At 30.8% G+C, this 19,290-nt stretch overlaps 2 protein-coding genes across 3 annotated transcripts in view; both read right to left on the bottom strand.

Annotated features, from left to right (window-relative positions):
• The window catches only part of LOC111627674 (periodic tryptophan protein 1 homolog), a 32,938-nt gene extending 17,958 nt beyond the window's left edge, over positions 1 to 14,980 (bottom strand). For both annotated transcript variants that reach the window (XM_023371278.1, XM_023371279.1), the window contains exon 1: positions 14,860 to 14,980. In XM_023371278.1, coding sequence (XP_023227046.1) covers positions 14,860 to 14,922 — 63 coding nt within the window. In that variant the 5' untranslated portion in view covers positions 14,923 to 14,980. The remainder of the gene's footprint in view (positions 1 to 14,859) is intronic.
• A 2,547-nt stretch (positions 14,981 to 17,527) lies between these two features.
• Positions 17,528 to 19,127, bottom strand: LOC111627693. The gene is made up of 2 exons (XM_023371310.1): positions 19,004 to 19,127; positions 17,528 to 18,937 (listed from the first exon to the last, which is right to left on the bottom strand). Coding segments are annotated over exons 1-2 (1,053 nt in total). The 5' UTR covers positions 19,006 to 19,127; the 3' UTR covers positions 17,528 to 17,886.
• Between the last annotated feature and the right edge of the window lie 163 nt (positions 19,128 to 19,290).

Raw genomic sequence — 19,290 nt, 5'->3', positions numbered from 1 at the left:
TTCGCCTATTTTACCGATCTAGGGATCTCCCTTTTCCAAATTTTAATATCGACTCAAAATAATTTTAAAAAAAATTACAATAAAATGGTTTATTATCCAACTATCAGAAATTTCACAACATGCCAAGAAAGAGAGGAAGGAGCAATTAAATAATCAAAATTATAAAGGATTAAAAAATATATATAAAAATGGGGAATATCGCACTTCTGACAATCTCTGCGAGTATGTGGGCTAAATTTAAAGAATCCGTGCTTCTCGCATGTACAACTGTATGTGGCCAGATCATGCGTCGGAAAACCTTTTGATTTATTCGTGTATGCACCAGACAGAAAAACAAAAAATATCGTGTATCCACAAGCACTCCAATAAATAAATAGAATTGAAACGACACTTTGAAATGTTTTCCTGATGAAAATTAATAATGTAATAATAATAAGTTTCAATAAAAATGATAAAATGTAAATTGAATTTTATCATAACAAGTTTGCCTGAATTTCGTTTCTTCTGAGATCGCAGCAATGCATGACGGGTAAGCTAGTACAAATATAAAAAGCAACTAAACTTTTATGAATGTAGAATGCAAAATGTAACCTTGTTATAAAATACAACAAATTATATTTGTATTAATATTTATTGTATCAAATTTCAAGTTCACTGCATATGCATCTTAGTGTAATTCTGAATTAATACATCTAGAATTATTTTAAATTTATTGTAGAATCATTACAAGTTTACATCATCATCATCATGAAATAATGATGATGATTTACCTCATATTAGAGTAATCAATCATATTCTGCAGGAGAAAGACTTCACATTCACATACAAGCTATGTTCTAACAGAATAAAGCATAAATAAAACATTTTGCTCTTCAGAATATGTGACAACACCACTGGTATAGTTGGTATCCTTGAAACCTTTATCACCACCATTTCGATGGAAATGCAGAGAGATAAACAGGAAGAGGATATGGAGAAGATCCCTCTCACTTTAAACCTGCATTTAAAATCATTATACACCACAATTGCCAATAAACAACAAGTTAGTATTCGATACAGGAGATTTGTGTGTAATAAAATGCATAAACTGTATAAAATTTAATGAAATAAAATGGACATCCACTGAGGTTTAACCCCCTCCCAACTTGCTGTAACCCCCTTCCCCTTCAGATTGGACATCATTTACACATTTATGGACAGCTCCTTATGTCATATGAGTTTTATCAATTATAACACATCTTTCACATCAAAAAAGAGCATTTGTATAAACAACTTCTGTAGCCTGGGTGATAATTGGAAAAGTTTTAACACAGGAAATACTAACTATCTTATCACCCTATCTCCCCTAAAATAGGCACACTTAATACTGTCCAAGTGCAATCTCTCATCGTGCAGACTATACACTGGTACAAGTCTAATCACATTCTAAGAGGCAAAATGTTTTATTTCTGTTCAAATACAGAACAGTATTCCAACTCCAATGTTGTAGCACTATATCCAGTCTTTAGAAGAAGTTAAATGTAGCTTATCTTTATACAAATTTCAAATCTTTGGGAGGAAAAAAATTGTAAAGTTCATTATTCTATATTTTTGAGGGAGAACACCCTAAAATCAGGAATGTCATCTTCAAAGATATCATTTTATGTAATTTTAAATATATTGTTTTAATTTAATTTTATTTGTATATTCAATTTTTAACCTTTTTCCTGGAATTCTATTTAAAATTTTATACTTTAAATAGTTTGGTACCGGTTTCAAAAAAGGTTATACATTACTAGCCATTGCAACATTTCCACAAAACAAGTGTTCTTGTTGAAAAATGTTGGCATTTTAAACATTTTTCAACCTTATTGAGCAACTTCTAAGGTATTTCTGTGAATTTAAAGTTGTTTAAACTTATAACTATAGTGTTTGTTCATTTCTTTGCTTGTTTTTCTCTGATAATGAATACATAATGCTCAAAACTATTGATTATTATTCATTATTTGTACTAAAATAAAACATTTTGCTTCTCTAAAGTTTGTTCTTCAAGATTTCCTAATTATATTCAAATTAATGTCAATGGTATTAAAAATTAAAAATATTTTCTAATCAAAAATTTTAACTTGAAATATTTCTTTTAAGTGAAAATATTTTGTACTTGTCAATTCACTGTTTACAATAGCTGACTACAGATATCTTTAGTAATATTAATAAGAATTATTTTCAGTTATGTTCAACAATTAAATCTGAAGATGGTAGCCAAAGACAGCAAATTTTACATAAAGAATAGAGATAAGTAAACAAAATTAGTTGCCATTAGTTGATAATTATAATTTACTTGGTAGCAACAAGTGTCAATTTTCTTGTAATAAATTCTAATATCTGAAGAGCTGTTTCCATTTCAATAAACATCACTTTAAATGCAAATGTCTATAAGTAGACCAGTGGCCTCACTATAGAGGTGGAGGGAATGCTGACTGCTCCAAGTGATACCTTTGGAAGGGTTGACAGAAAAATAAATCGCTATTTAATCTCTATATAAAATTTTTATGCAGTGTTTCAGCTGAAATTTATTATCATTTTTTTAATATTCTTATAATTAGTTATAACAAAATATTTTTTGTATGTTTAACTAAAATAATTTATAGACATATGTTGTCAGGCTTTACTTTTTATTTAGTAATCTTTTAGAGTGTCTCATAACTACAGTAATAGCTTAAATGAAAAAAATGTCTTTATTTTTTTTTACTTTACAGAAAAAATGCAAAAGTTTTGACCTATTGCCTGTAGTTCCCCAGTTGAAACTAATTGAAACCATTGCATTCCTCTCATCATAAGCTTTAATTTCATATACATTTTGGGCTTTCTTTTCCTATCTCATTCTTTCCACCCAGCATAGGACCTTTTCTCCATGCCAATCATCATTTGGTCAGACTCACAATTGATGCAGCCAGATGGTGAGGAGCATTTTTAATTTTTACTGCATTCATTTGTCAATTAACCTATATAGTGAATAAAACAGCTGCCATTTCTGACACTCAACTGTGTTTCACTACATCAGGGATGAAAATTCAACAATTGTATTATTGCTATACAATTTCAAATTTTTCCAAAATGAATTGTAAATTGAACTTGACTACAAGCTTACTATGTACAAAAATAACCACAGTATATACTGCTTCAAACACACTGCAATACAATATGACTACCCATCAAAATCAATCAAACAACTTGTTAGAAAATACAGGAAGAGATCATAAATAAAAATGAAAACCAAAAACAACCAATACTAAAATGATTAATTATAATTGACCATTCAAAGACATACGTAGTGAGATCATCAGGCCAACTAATACAGATGTTTGCAACAAATTAAACCACAACATCTACCAACTATTACATACTGGCAAAGATCAAAAAGACCCCTCTAAAATCTTAGGGAAACAATTGTCTTAAACAAGATTCTAGTTTAAGATAACAGATTTGGCACCACAAGGTGTTAAATGAAAGCAACAGCCAGGACTTTAAATTTGGGTATGAATGTATGTCTCTTTAATCTCACAAATTAAGTTCGATAGACTATCAATACAGCTTTCAGGTATCAATACATTCATAATGAAATAACAGCTACCATAAGTGATATTTAAAAGTATATTGGATACAAATGGATGGAGAAAACAGCCTTTTCTGTATGAATGTTTGGAAAGTGTATTTTAGATGTTTTTAATGGCTGTATTAAAAACTCTTCCCAATGTTGTACGTTATACCAGTGGAGTACATGAGTGTCAGTCACCTGGGGCAAAGGAAAATTTTGCCGCCCCCTTATTTAGGTATTTCAATTTAAAAGACTAAAATTCAGTTTTGTCACAGAATAAGTAATGAAAAATTCCATGCTAGTGTTGCCATTTTTTTAAAATCATTGACCCAAACTGCAGGTGAGGTTTGTTCGAACAGAAGTTCCTGACGCATGCATCATGTCATTTTGTAATGTGAAGAATAATGTGCAGTGCATGCCAATTCTAAATCAGTTATAGTTAGGGACTAGGGAGGCTTGGGTAGGAGTAATGTAAATAACCTAGATGACTTAGCTCTATTGGATATAGGAGATGTGTATGAATATGAATCATACAAGCAAAGTAAAAAAAAAAAAGTTGACAGGTTATGCACAATATTCCCAGACAAAGTTAATAGTTCACCTGGATAGTGAGTCGATTCCAAGACTGTCCAGGTGAAAACCGGATGGGTGGTGACACTATTCCGTGCTCATTTCAATCAGTCCGAATCATAGGTGCAACAAAAATATGAAATAAAATGGTTCAAATTTTTAAAAGATATTATTATTATTTATTGTGAAATTTTGCTGCCCCCTAAAAGTGCCGCCCAGAGCAGGCCGCCCCTGCCACCCCCACTACGCTACGCCACTGCGTTATACACCGTGGTTTTAGAAGACAGAACTATATTATTGCACCGAAGAGGGGCTTAGCATTTATATAAGTCTGAAATGCATATGTGAAAACAATAAAAGAAGTGTCTAACCTGAAAGCTGTATTGATAGTCTACCGAACTTAATTTGTCGGATTAAAGAGACATACATTCATAACGAAATAACAGCTACCATAAGTGATATTTTAAATTTGAAGCATAAGGGAACATGAGTGGAGCATAAGGAAGAGCATCCAAGCTATAGAGTTAGCAATGATTGTGACAGTATTGGAAATATAGATCGACTTACATGTGGCCAAATAAGATAATCAACTCGGAACCCTGAAGAAGTAGATATCAGAACAATTGAAAATATATTTGTCCTTGAAAACTGACAATGATTAAACTTTAATGATAGAGTACATCCAATGTGTCAAAGTAAATATATGAGATTCCATAACCAATTACATAGACAATTGGCTTCCCACTTTATAGATAATGCAATACGTAAAATTATATAATGACTTTGGTTAATGCTGGTTTTTAGCTTATATAATGCATTTGCTCAGATAGCTTCATTCAATTGGTTATCTGTGTACAAGCAAACTATTGTATACATTTATTTGTAAACATCTGTAAGTCCAATAGTTATATTAAAGTGAAACAATTGCAGGATTAGATAATAATTAAATGCTGAGTAATTTGGGCTAGAGGTAGGTGTTAGGCACCATTTCTTTATTAGAATGTTCTGGTAGAAAAAAATAAAAAATCAATCTCAAAATCTGGGTTCAAGTCCTGCTCTGGGATGAATCTTTTCTTCCAGAATCTTTTAAATTAATTAATTTAATTATATGCATATATTTATATGTATTCATTTTATATTTACTGCATTTTTTGCCTTATAAGATTATACTGCTGCACTTTTCATGTTGAATTTTTGGGAAACAAACATTCTTTACAGTGTAACATTTGACTTATAGAATACAGTGGAGGTAGGCATTAGATGCCATGTCTAGGCCAAATTATGTAGTAATTAGTAGCATTACTGTAGCTCAATATAATCTGGCAATCACTTGGCATTAATGCAAGAAATAATGCTATTTAACCAATCACATCTTACCTTAGTTTGTGTCAGGTGGTTCAATGCAGACAATATTTTGTTTTGAGTAATGTTTCTTTCATTTGGTAAACCCTCCAGACAACAAATTCATAGTAGAATAACATTATCCTGCACAAAAATGAAGAAACTGGCATCAACAGAACATACACTATATTCACAAAAGTGTTTAGACATCTGATTTTTTTTGAAAAAAGGTAATTTATTTTCCATCTTATTATCTAGTAAATCCACCCTTTGGACTGTAGCAGTCCTTCTAGGACAAAAATGTTTTATGTAAATCTTAACTGGACTTCTCTTTCATTCTTCCTGCAGAACCACAACAACATTTCCTTGGAGAAAAGCTTTCATTATCAAGATCTGATTTGGCATTTCAATCATCAAAAAGTTGTTCTATGGGGTTGAAATTGGGACTGAATGACCAGTCCAACTTTACTACTTTGTTCTTTTTGAATCAAGCCTCCACATAACAGCATGGCATGATGCATTGCCATGCTGGGACATACATAGGCTCACACTTAAGTATTGTCTGCTATATTGTAAGAGCTCTAGAATTATCAGAATGTACAAATAGATAGCAGATGTCATGGTTCCAGGTTTGGGTTCTATTCAACTGAAACAGCATCAAATCATTACTGAATCACCTAATTTATCAGTGAAAACAATTCTTTCCTTAAACAATCATTCTTCCAAAAATGATTATATCCAAACATGTTCATATGATCAAAATATGATGTGCAGTACAGTAATACCTCGGTTTTCGTTGACTTCAGTTATCATTGGTTTCAATTTTAAAAGCATGCATTTTCCTGCTCAGTGTGGCATTGTTTCTCATTGTGTGAGCATTACCCTGTGCATCTAGCCAAAGAATGGGCATATTCAAAATCTCAGCATGCAGCCAGCACCTATCAGTATCTCTGTTCAAAATCTAAGATGACTTCTGGTTTTCGCAAGCATATTTTTTGGAGCTTGATACACCGGTAAATACGATGGCAGCTACCATGAGGCTCGTAAGAGCTCTGTTTTGCATTGACAATTTTGAATTTAATTTATTTGTTGATGAATAAATCCTGAATAAGTAATATTTGGTTAGTACATTAATAGAATATTTTAATATAGTAGTATATTTACGTAAGACATCACATAATTTTTTGGGGTCGCCAAATTCAAAGAAATTTATTTGACAATAAAAAATATAAGGGCTTTCTTCAACAAGTATCAGTTACCAGTAAAATTATGTATTTTATTCATATCTCTAATAAAGCAGAAACATAAGTGCAAATCCCAGAAAGAATTTCACTTTAACTACATTGACGATTAAAAAAACATCTACTGTCTATCCAGGGGTCACAACAAAATTTTACATAAAATGGAGGGTTGGAAATGAAAATAGTTTGTGCACCACTGCTCTAGAAAACGCCAGCAGTTGCATCACTTCCAGTAGCATCTCACTGCATTGATGCTGAGATTTTGATTATGCCCAATTCCATTGCTTTTCTTTCAACTGCATCATGGGAAATTCCATGTTAAATGTTCATTTATTCTTTACATTAGTCTTTTATATTCATTTTATATTAATTTCTTATTGTTTTTAGTATTAAACACTGTAGTTATTCTCTATAAAATGTGTTTCTGGTATGTATTTTGGAGTGTCTAGAACAAATTAATTGGATTTATATTGATTCATATGAAAATAATTGCCTCAGTTTTCATCGGTTTCGGATTTCTTCAATTGTTTTCAAACCAATTATTAATGAAAACAGCGATATCACTAATGTGATTCATCTAGTCCTTTTAAAAACCAAGAACATTGAGTATACCTCCAATGTTTTTGGATATTAGAAGAAATGATATTTGGTTTGCACGTAGCTGCCTTACCAAGAAAACATGCAGAATTACAGCTGTAGTTCTGTTTTTTATTTACAGTTGTTCCTACAGCACTTTCCAGGCCAGTTGAGTTCTGTTGTAGACAATATGTATGATTTCTGAACATTCCTCCTTAGGTTTCTTTGGGCTCAGTCAATAAGTTTTCAAGGTTTTCCAGTGTTTGATTTTGCTGTAGTGGCATCATCAATGTTCCTTAGAATCACATCACCTATTATTGACTTTGTAATCTTCCACATGGGAAGATTATTAATGTGATATCAAATTACAGTGGGTAATCGGTTAACGAACATAATCCGACCGAAGACTTTGTTCGTTATCTGAAATGTTCGTTAACTGATTATCGATTTACCACAGGTTTTTATGAGAATTTGATTAATTTGTTCCGGAGACCCCAAAAATAAAAAAACATATACTTTCTTACTACATTTATTTACATGTAATAATAAAAATACATATATACAGTCTTGCATTTTTATTAGTCATGTTTTTTCCATTTGTGGGGGTTAAAGAATCTGTCTAATGTCAATTGCTTTTCTCTCTTCTTTAGGATTTTTCAGAAGTAATTAATAGCATTGTAATTGTAGAGATCCTTAAGCCTATTAACCTCAACCTGGTTTGGATGCCATTCTAAGACCATTGTTCTGACATCTTCCCACTTCTTCAAAAGATGTTTAATAGCAGATATCAGCATTAATCCTCTTTTTCAGAAGAAAACATCTCGCCGAGTTTCTTGTTTAAGACAATTGTTTCCCTAGGATTTTAGAGGGGTCTTTTTGATCTTTGCTAGTATGTAATAGTTGGTAGATGGTGTGGTTTAATTTGTTGCAAACATCTATATTAATTGGCCTGATGATCTCACTACATATGTCTTTGAATGGTCAATTATAATTAATCATTTTAGTATTGGTTGAATTGCAGAATCTCTTCAACAATATCAAAATACCTCTTCTTGAGCTTTGATTTCATTCTAGAGAATAAAAAGAAGTCACAAGGGCTAAATCTGGCAAGCAAAGAGGATGAGGGATGATTGTTATGTTCATTTTTTGCCAAAAACACTTGCTTTTTGAAGGCCGTGTTTGTAGGAACATTGTCATGATAAGAGAGCTAGGTTTGAATGCATCATAGTTCTGGACTTTTGTAACAAATGTCCTCATACAACTGCCTCAAAATATGACAGTAAAAGTCTGTATTCACTGTCCGACTGAGAAAAAATTCGTGATACACAATCTCCTTATGGCCAAAAATTGATCATCATCATCTTTGTTGTACTTTTGATTTGCAACAAGACAAACAACTACAGGATTAAATCAGGCTACTTCTCCATGATTATTTTTAATTAGCTGCTAAATAATCTGTCACTAAAGGCAGGCAATTACTAATATGTTGGGTTTCAATATGTTTGTATATCTTGACTTGCATTAACTTCTTGGATCTTGGAGATTGAGGCGTTGCCAATGACCTCACTGCCATAGGTCTCCAAAGCATTTCAAAAGTCTTTGTGACAGTTCCCAAATTTAATGCAAAATTTAGCATTTTCTTTTTCCTAAATTTTCAAGTTCATTTTCAAACTGCAGCACAATACTAATACAATACAAACCACATTTAGCAAGCATTCCAATTTGAAAAAACTCAATGCCAGTTGACTGACTGACTCAAATATCCAAAGCAGTATTACTTGGTATGAAAAAGTCTAACTCACTATACCCAAACAGCAACAACAGTCTGACCAGTCAAATGTATCTTTTTATTTTACTTCAATCTAATTTTAGTTTGTTATGATACAGGCAACAGATACAAACAACAATTATTACAAACCAAAGGAAGATTGTTATATGCACAAGATAATTTGACTGAGCATGATATAATTTCTTCTCTCTGCTTTTTTATTAATATCTAAACAATATATATTTGCTAGCTTATCTGCTCTAATTAAAGCCAAACTCTTACCTTATCTATAAATATTGAGCTAATTTCCTGCTTACTAATTTGATTAATCAGGCAAGCAAAGATAAAAATTTTCTAATTCTTTTAGTTTTATTTGCCTATTTGAAATGTATTAGTTAATAGCTTGTGCACACAATAGCTTTTTCTTCAAAAATTGTTATTTGATATTCATAATTGTTCCTTCTCTTGTTATAATTTATTTCTTTTCTATTTCACCTAATAAATCAGTTTAAAATGTAAGAAGAAATGGAAACTGATAAGACAAAGAACAGATTATTATGGTGCTTCAATTTTCAAAGGACAAATCTTAAAGTATGATTTAGACAGCTTTATATTGTCGTATAATCTTGTTTCACATCAAATGTCATGTAATATGAATCAGAATGTAAAAAAAAAGTAAGTTCAATGTCTTTAATTGGACCTATAAGAATTTTAATTAAATAAATACATTTGATTTATAAAAACTTGAAAATTTATAAAACTTATTTTAGTAAGTTTTCAAATTTATATAAGCCAAAAAATATCTAAAACCTGCTTTATTGGAGAATCAATAATTAACATAAATAGATCAGAAGTCCTGAATACTTTTAAGCCTCTTGGCTCATCATCAGGAATGTCTACTCGTCACAAAATATACAATCCTATTAAGTACATATCTCCGACAACAAACCAAGAGGCTCAAAAATACTTGGGACTTATGTTTGTTCATTACTTGAATGTAGTTCACAATTAAAGAAGGTTTCAAATATTTTGTAGAAGGTGAAGATCAGTCTTTAACATTTTCAGTGCATGTTGAAAATGTAAATTGGTTGCTCAGTTATTCCTATTTTCCTTCAACTTTACAAGAAAACACAAATAAAACTTTAATATCTAGCAAGCTTGTAACTACAATAAATTAGCAGTTGTCATAAATTAATACTTATTATTTTACAACAAATCTAAAAGGAAATAATCAGTCTAAGCAGGAATTAATTACACAAAGCTTGAGATGCTATCTACTCCTCAGGATAAAAATTACTGTATTAATACAGAGACCACATGTTATGGATGGAATATCTTACAATAACATTAAATTTTTTCGCTTTAATACTGCAAAGAAATTAATTGATAATTAAAATTATCACAGTAAGTATAAATTAGCACAGATTTTGTTTCAAGCAGTAAAAAATTTGTTCTAAGAAAGGATATTTTATTTATNCATTTAAATAAATATTCTTATTCTTCATGTGCTGTTACCATTGAAGACTACAAGCATAATTTTCTGCATATTTCCATATTTTTAAATTTACACATTAATTACAGTAGAGCCTCGATTATCCGACCCAATTGGGGACTGGGGTTGGTCGGATAATTGAAAAGTCAGATAACCGAAAAGTATGAAAAAATCCATTATTAGAGTAGTATATTATTATATCCCATGTAATTAGTATATTAGTATATCGCTACTAACCTACTTTGCGTTGAATTTTCATCGATGTTAAGCCTAACAAAAATTTTTTAAAATAATAATTGTCACTATTGTATCGTTAAAAATTAGAAAATTAAGCCTCGTTTAAATACTGGCTCCCTTTCATGGTCGAATGAGTGTTGCCAGCTAAAACACATAAAAATAATATTAAAGTAGCCAAGACATAGCCAAATAGTGTATCGCTACATCACTAGCGGATATTTGAAATTTGCTGACTAAGACGGTCAATTAACCGAGGTGTTGGTTAATCGGGGTTCGGATAATCGAGGCTCTACTGTATATATAATTTGTAAATTAACCACCCTTTACTAACCTTTAATATGCAGTCTATTTTATTAACATAATCTAATGTTTTCAATCAAATTAATTGAACTTCTTCAGGATCAATTTCTTGTTTGTTTGATCAATTAATTTGATTGAAAACATTAGATTATGTTAATAAAATAGACTACATGTTAAAAGTTAGTAAAGAGTGATTATTTTTAAGTAAGTGCAGTTTGAGAAGAGTTTGTAAATTAACTTTGAATATATTCAAACTGTAAAATAAATTAACAATACAAGCATCCAAAATGCAATACGAAAGCATTAAATTTGAATTTTTGTACAGCTGCAAAATGACATGCAGGCTAAATAGAACTGCTGTAATAAATTTTTATACAAAATATGTTTTCAAATAAATATGAATTTAAAAATCTAACTCAATTACATATACTTTTGGTGAAGCCTTTTCCCCACTTAAACTGTATTCTTAATTAAATGAAGGCCCTATGGGTTATAAAACTCAAAAGCACTAGTAGAGTGAACGTTCACTTATTATAATCTTTAACAAAGAAGAAAAGTAGCAATTTTTTGATCCATTCGTAATAACAAACTGATATTTGAATTCTGCATTATTGTTTATGATATTAATTCCTGAAATATTTGCTTTATCATTTATTTTTGATGGACAAAACAAAATATCGGTTTAAAATAATCATGATTTAGATTTTTCGGAATCGGGAATTTCAACATTAAAAAAAAATTCTTTCTACACTCCAGTTATGAAACAAATTATCATTTTGTATATTAAAATAGTTTAATTTAACAAAATAGTCGAATTAAATAATATAAAACTAACGTTATTTTGTATTAACGAAGCGTATTAAAAATATCTTTTTAAAGTACTTAAAGATACTATTTCAATCGATGCAATTTATTTTTAAATTGGCTATCGCTCAAATTCTATTTTAAAACTGTAATTTTTTAAATTACATGAAAAGTGTGGTAATAATTGAAATAAATCAATCTTGTTAACTTTTTCTGCGACTGGCAATTGTTTTGTAGATTAAGCAATTATATAAATTGGTATTTCACTGATAAACAGAAAATTCAATTTTATTTTATTCTTTTTAAATTAACATTCTAACTTATCACTATTTCTTTTGTATGTGCAGCTGCCGACTTGATATAGCAGACTAATAAATGAGCCAATCTGATAATGCTGAATGATTGTTGAATTCAAAGATACAATCAGTAACTACAAAACAATCTTTATAAAAATTATAAGAAATATAAACAGCCCACATTCTAGTAAATATATGTGAAATAAACATCACACTTTTAAATAAGAATGTCATTTTTCGGATTCCACGTTACATACATAGAAAAATAAGTGCAATTCCAATAATATGGGTCTATTTATTGCAGATATATTGCAGAGGTTGCAAACCTTATCTTGATAGGAATCATATATTACTTACTAGAAATATGCATCACATTATATAATACTGTTCTAATAGAAAAAGTTCAGTTAATAAAAAGAAACTATATTAAGTAGTCTGTATGGGACCCACATTAATGGTTTAGAAGAGCTGCAGCTTGGCCACTATGGGTATATTGTATCTAAAGATGAGTCTAATAGGCTCAAAACACCTAAAATACACAGAGAATGTAAACAATAGCTGCTGATGTTCTGTCTAGCAGAATTACTAAGCGCTATTACAGTGTTATTTTCAAATACTGCAAAGTAGGATGATTATGATAGATAATTGGCCAACACCAATGTTGTTTCTTAACTGTTGTACTTTCAGTAGCATTCTTCAATATGTGATTTGTCATAATCCAATTTATGCACTCAACAAAAACAATATAAAATAGATATTGTTTTAACGAAAAGTTCTAAAACTTTCATCATCAATAAAATGATTCAAACCAATTTTTATACCAAATTTGTAAATAATTTGCTTTCTTGAAAGTGTCGAGAGTGACAAATTGGCAATATATGCTACAGATTTGGATAAATATATTATTAACAAGATACAATTATCTTGTGTGTTTCATTCTTACAAATTAACAGACAAATGCCTTTGAATCTGGTCCACTGTTTCATATATCCTATTACACGGAATCCTTTTATGGATTCCATGTAATTTTCTCAGTTAAATATAAAAATTTTAACAAAACAAACTGTGAGGCATGTTGATATATGCAAGGCAAACTTTCAGATTAATATTGATTACACAAAGACTAATTTAAGTATTTATTTATTAGCATTTTGTTTAAAGTAGATAGTCACACTGCTATCATATGTAAATATTAATAATTAAAAATTAATTAATTACAAAATCCTAAAAGACAGGCCAAATTCAAATAATTAATTAAATTAGCCTTAATACAGCCTAAAACATAATCCAACAGTTTAGGCTTGTATCTAATATCTTAAGGCTAAGGTTATGTGCATATTATATACAGTTGTCAATCTAACAAAAACTTTAAATTTAGTAAATTACCTTCTGCATGAAATTTTTTTCTTCTGTTGTTTATTAGGACGTTTTTAGGTTTTATTACTGCTAGTGACTTTTTTTTTTTAAATTTATTTTTCATAATCCATAAAACTTTATTTTATTGGAATGTTTTATGGATTATAATGCTTTGAAATTGGTTCATTTTTATTCTTTTTTGTAAGAGAGAGTTAAAGAGCCTTAAATCTCTCATTTTTGATATCAAATTCATTAATTCAGTGATAGTAAACAGTTAAGCACTTTAACTACAACAGTTAAATATAAGAATTGACACCATTTATAATACTTATATCATAATTTCTCTCATAAACATTTATAATAATCAAAAATAAAAACTACATGTATGTCTGGAAGAGATCAGATGCAAGTGTGGGTAGCATAACCGGCAGATAAGCAGAAATTGCAAGTTCGAGTCCCACTCCAAGTCAGATTTTTATTTCGGAATTTTTTAAACTACTCACTCAACTTTAGTTTCCAATTATTATTATTATAACCCAAGCTTAAACTGATTAAACTTTATAACATATACATGCAAAAACAAAAATTATCCATCCATTCAAAAACCATAAACATATGTAACTATGATTTGTATCTGTTAATAATGCAAAATAAAATTTAAAAACTTGTATAACAATTTACGACTTTTAAGTTGTTTTAAAATAAAAAAAAAACATAAAGCACATAAAATTCTGTAGAGATACACATGATTAATCAAACAAGTAATTGCTTTCAGGAAACAATCCTGTCCACTTTCCTTAAATGATTTCCAAACTTTAAGAAAATAAAGCTGTAATACTAAAATAAAAGAATTAAATATATATATAATAAGAAAAAAAATAATGTAAGTAGGTTAAACTATAGCATTGAGTGATAAGAACTTATATAGATGCAACTTAAACTCTTGAAGTATAATGAAACCCACTCATGCAACTTTTTGTCAATATCCTGTACAAGTTCTTTCCACTGAAGAAAAAAAAATGTTGAAACTGCAAAATTACTCGTTACAAAATCATCTCTGTGTGATTTATCTGTTGACTCATTGGTGTTAAGCCAGAATTTATATATTATTTTAACGAATTTACGTGTAATAAAGGAAACGAGACTATTTTTGATCTGTTAAACCACTACAGTAACCATGAAAATGAACTTAATATCAAATAACAAACTCGTGCCATGATGATGCAGCTGATACTAAATACCACTTGTTACATACACGTATACAGCAATGTTTGTCGTTACTATAATTATAGAATGCTTACTTTTTCGGGTGTTGGTTTGGCCACTCCCCTTTTAATCCAAGATAAACACGAAATAAAATTCATTTTTCCGCAGTATTAAGTAACACGTGTGAACATGATCAGCCTTTTCCAAACTTTGAATTTAGTGTTGCCAGTTTAGAAATGAAAATTGATCGGTAGTTGGCAGCACTTAATTATTCGGTGTATTTTTCATTATTTTCTTAATTTTTTCAGTGTAAAATTTCTCGGTAATATTTACTTAATTTTTTTAATCTTTAAGATAATTTCTGGTATTAGATTTATTTGATTTGTAAATATAAATATAAATATAATGAATTTATATTGTCAACATTTCCGAAAATGTGGATGTGATGACGTGGCAGTTAATGACTATCTGATTCATAGATTTTGAACAATTTTCTCTTCGTCTTTTTCTGGAATACTCCCTTTTCTTAAATGCATAAGAACATACTTTTCAATATACTGCAATATAATTATTTAAAATAAATTTGCAAAGCTAGCTACGTGGAACAGAGCCGCGCTTTTATCTGAAAGACCCGTGGTTACGGAGTGTTCGCGCTCTGGACGAAAATAATTTTCGATTATTTCTATCCCATGGACACTACTAAGAGGTACTTTTAAATCATATCCATTATTGATTCCGCCAGTCCTGCCGCTCGGAAAACCCCAGGAATATTTCTTGAATAGTCCATCCTGAATGTGTAGTGCCCGGCCTTCACTATTCTACTTTCTCTATTGTGAGCATGGTAAAACCCGCCAGAGGCATAAATAAAACACCTTAGATAACGTAGGTTAAAAAGAGTTAAAAATAAAAATAATAAAAAAACCAAACTGATGATAAATTGAAAAGCCATGCTTTATATTTATCAAATTTTCTGTCTGTACGACTAATATTTCTGGTTTGGTTTGACAGGATACAACGACACTTGGACGATCTGCTAAGGAGGTAAATGCTTACCGTGAGGACCTCTTTCACGGGGAAAGGACCACTATTTAAGTATTACACAAGCAGAGATATCTCGGAAAACTTCATGTGCGCAAATCCTGTGGTAAGGAGACGGCCGGAAGGCCGAGCGGTCAAGGTAACAGCCTGCCGCTCTGGTGGGCCCGAAATTGAATCCGGACGTGTCGATAAGTCCCCAAAAATTATTCGGAAGTGATCCGACCGGATATGTCGGGGCCCGTCCCTCACCACCCAGCCGCCCATTGTGGGCCTGACCAAACCCATAATTGGCTTGCTAAAATGGCCCTTTTAGTGTCTAGAGGGCGGAAAGAGCAAAAAAAAGAGAAAAAGAAAGCAAGTATATTAATTAATAAAATAGAACCTTACTAATTCGGACTAATTGGAGAAAAGCCTAGTCCGAATTGGGGAAGTTTCATTGTAACTTACATTACTTACAAAGAAGAGCAATACTAAAAGAATCTACATCAGAGAACCATTTATTAATTACGTGTACAGTATAAGGGACGAAAAGTCGCGAAAACTACACCATTATACACAGTGAGAAGAGAATTTTTAATTGTATTAGTGGCGAACGAATTCGTTCTTATAAACCTATTTACTTGTCACGCGAATATCTTCAGATGTCGGGGTTCATATTGTTCGCGTAATTAAAGGAGATGGGTGTTTGCCAAATGTACACCATTGTACACAACAAGAGGAAAGAGAATCAAATATTGTTAAAAAAAACTGCACACGTGGAGCGCCCCAGATTAGGAGAAAAACATGATAACTGTTGAGATGTTACCATATCTTGTTCTTGATTTGTCGGTTATGTTGATAAATTACGAAGACGTAAGAGGATCGTCAGAACAATAATATACGAATTCCAATTAATAGAAAGAATAAAATTCTGATACATCAATCTATTGTTTTTTATCCATTCTAATTGGGTTTTTATTATCTGAAGATAGCGATTTACAGTACTTACAAACCCGAATGGGTGATATCGAAGAATTAGTAGAAAATAATAGTTGGTCAGATAATTGTAAAATATAATTATTGATATCGGAAACAACTCAATCATTAGAGTTTGTTATTTAGAAAATCAACCATAAGAAGGAAATTCGGAAGGAAGAGGGAAAGTTCCATTTATTAAACAGATAATTATATCAAGTCTTCAATCTATTTGATATAATTATTTAAAATCAATACAGATTTTATAAAACGTTTGATAGTCGACGGTAAATCAATCTTTGAAAGTCCACACTGCATTTGATTTCACGTTTAATGAGAAATAGAAAATCGGAACTGGCTATATTGTGCCTTTTAGCAATTGTATGCGGAAAATAAATACTCCGAAAGAGAGAATATAAAACAAAAATCTATTGTCACGACCGGATAGTCGAGGAACTAATCAACAGTTCTAGGGGATCCGGGATTGATTCCGAGTGGACAGCTGTGGGAATTTTACAGGGCGCTGAGTGTTGGGCCGCCGCCACCATTATAGTCCCGGAAGAATTCGTAATGGGCATTGAAGAGAGGCCTTTTTTAGGACTGACGAGGCGGAAAGATAATTAACATAAACTTTGAATGTTCAATGTGTTCAATAAGGATTTTAAAAAATGCGTTCGATTAAAATTTAAAGATCATTTTATTTAAGTATTTATTAATTATAAAAGTAAGGAATTTCGTAATTAAAATTTACAAATCAGATCTATTTGCATAAATTAATAAAATTTGGCGAATGAATTCAAGGTAAATTGTCAATTCAGTTAAAAGTCTCTCAACGTATCTGCAAACGTAAACCAGACTTTTCTTTATATTATTTCTTCGTATGACGTCGCCCTGATTTGTTTTCAAGGTGACTATCGTGTGATTAGAACGATATTACAGCAAACAATTCCTCACACGTCTCGTATTTGTGCGAAGTTCGTGCAGAAGCAAAGTTGGGCTATTTTCAGTAAATGGAGCCGTTATTACTTTCCTAGGATTGGTATGTCGAATATTTAAACATTTTTATTTAAATTCCCTTTCTTCTGGTTTTAGAACTACTTCTACAATAAGATTCTGATGGACCGTGTTTCTTAGAAATCGAATTCGGACGAAATATCTTCGTCAACTTGGTTCAGAATGCGACAAAGTTCTGTTGTAGATGCGATTTCCATGGCATGACTTTCGTCTTCACTGTAATAATTTGCGATTTGTTCTTGGAAATTTTTCTTGCAAGAATCGTCAGCTCCTGGAAGATTAACTATTTCTGATGTTAATGAATTAGAGCTATCTCGTAAATTTTCATCTTGCACACCGTGTTCATCTTGTTCAGCATTATGTGCAGAACGCAAAGATTGATCGGATACATTCATTTCCTGATTGATAGATGAAGTGATTTTTATTTGGTTCTTTAAGTGATTCAACAAATTCTCCATCTCTCTTAATTTTGATTCTATATCATTTATAAGTCGTTCGGTGTTTTCTGTTGACTGAGAAACATGATTCTTATTGGAATCGGCGTTTTGATTTTCCGTCCATGAATGGCTGGAAATCGTTACTTCGGGATCTTCCACAATTATTGAATTTTCTATTAAATTTGTAATTGGTGTGATTTGGCCTGAATTTTCGGAAGAGTCGTGTGCAGATGTATTGAATTTTCGCATATTGTTATCATTGCCAATTTCTTCTTCGTATTGACTCAATAAACGTACAGTTTCCTCTTCTATGTCACGTCTATTCTCTTTGCTAATTGAATTTCTTTTACGATAGAAAATAAAATAGAAGAGAATTGCGCATATCAAGACCGTCAGAAGACTGCAAACAAAGATCAAAGCAAGATAAACATTAAAATATTTCATTTCCTCCCGTATGCTTCTGTCTGTCTTTATGAAGTTCTCTTGTCTAGTTTTGGAATTACGTAAGAAATGTTTTACTTGTCGTAAATAAAGTCTATTATTAAGTTGTGGGCTGGAGTCCGTCTTTCGAAAGTGTTTATTCTGATGGTGAAGAGTCTTCTTTCGATAGGGATTCCAAATTGTCGTGTGACTGTGGATAATTTGAGATTTCTCGTTAATCTCTTGACAACAAACGACAGAAATTATTGTCATCGTAATGATGATAATTGTCATTAAATACATCGTATACCTGCCAATAAACAATATAGTTATTAACTAAGTTAATCGTAAATGTAATTAAAATATTGTGACTTACATTTTATATTAATTAAAGCTCAGAGCAATCTGAAGAAAACAATCAAATTTTCTCGCATGAAGAAACGCTTCCGACAATAGCAGCGGGAAACAATAAACAAAGTTATTGTTAGGTTTCCTTGTTTCGTATCAGAATTAATTAAATTTTCCTTGTCAAATTTTTATAATTAATTCGTATTGCTTTAATATGAATGTCATTTATTGCTATAATATGAAGCTTAAAATTGTTAACAACATTTGAAGTTATTTTAAGTGTTGAGATAGCCATTGGCATTAATTAATAAATCA

Source organism: Centruroides sculpturatus, unplaced genomic scaffold (genome assembly GCF_000671375.1).
Source record: "Centruroides sculpturatus isolate CEXI.00-Female unplaced genomic scaffold, Cexi_2.0 scaffold546, whole genome shotgun sequence".
Lineage (NCBI taxonomy): Eukaryota > Metazoa > Arthropoda > Arachnida > Scorpiones > Buthidae > Centruroides > Centruroides sculpturatus.
The sequence above is the reverse complement of the archived record's forward strand: the minus strand, read 5'-3'. Positions and strand labels throughout refer to the sequence as shown.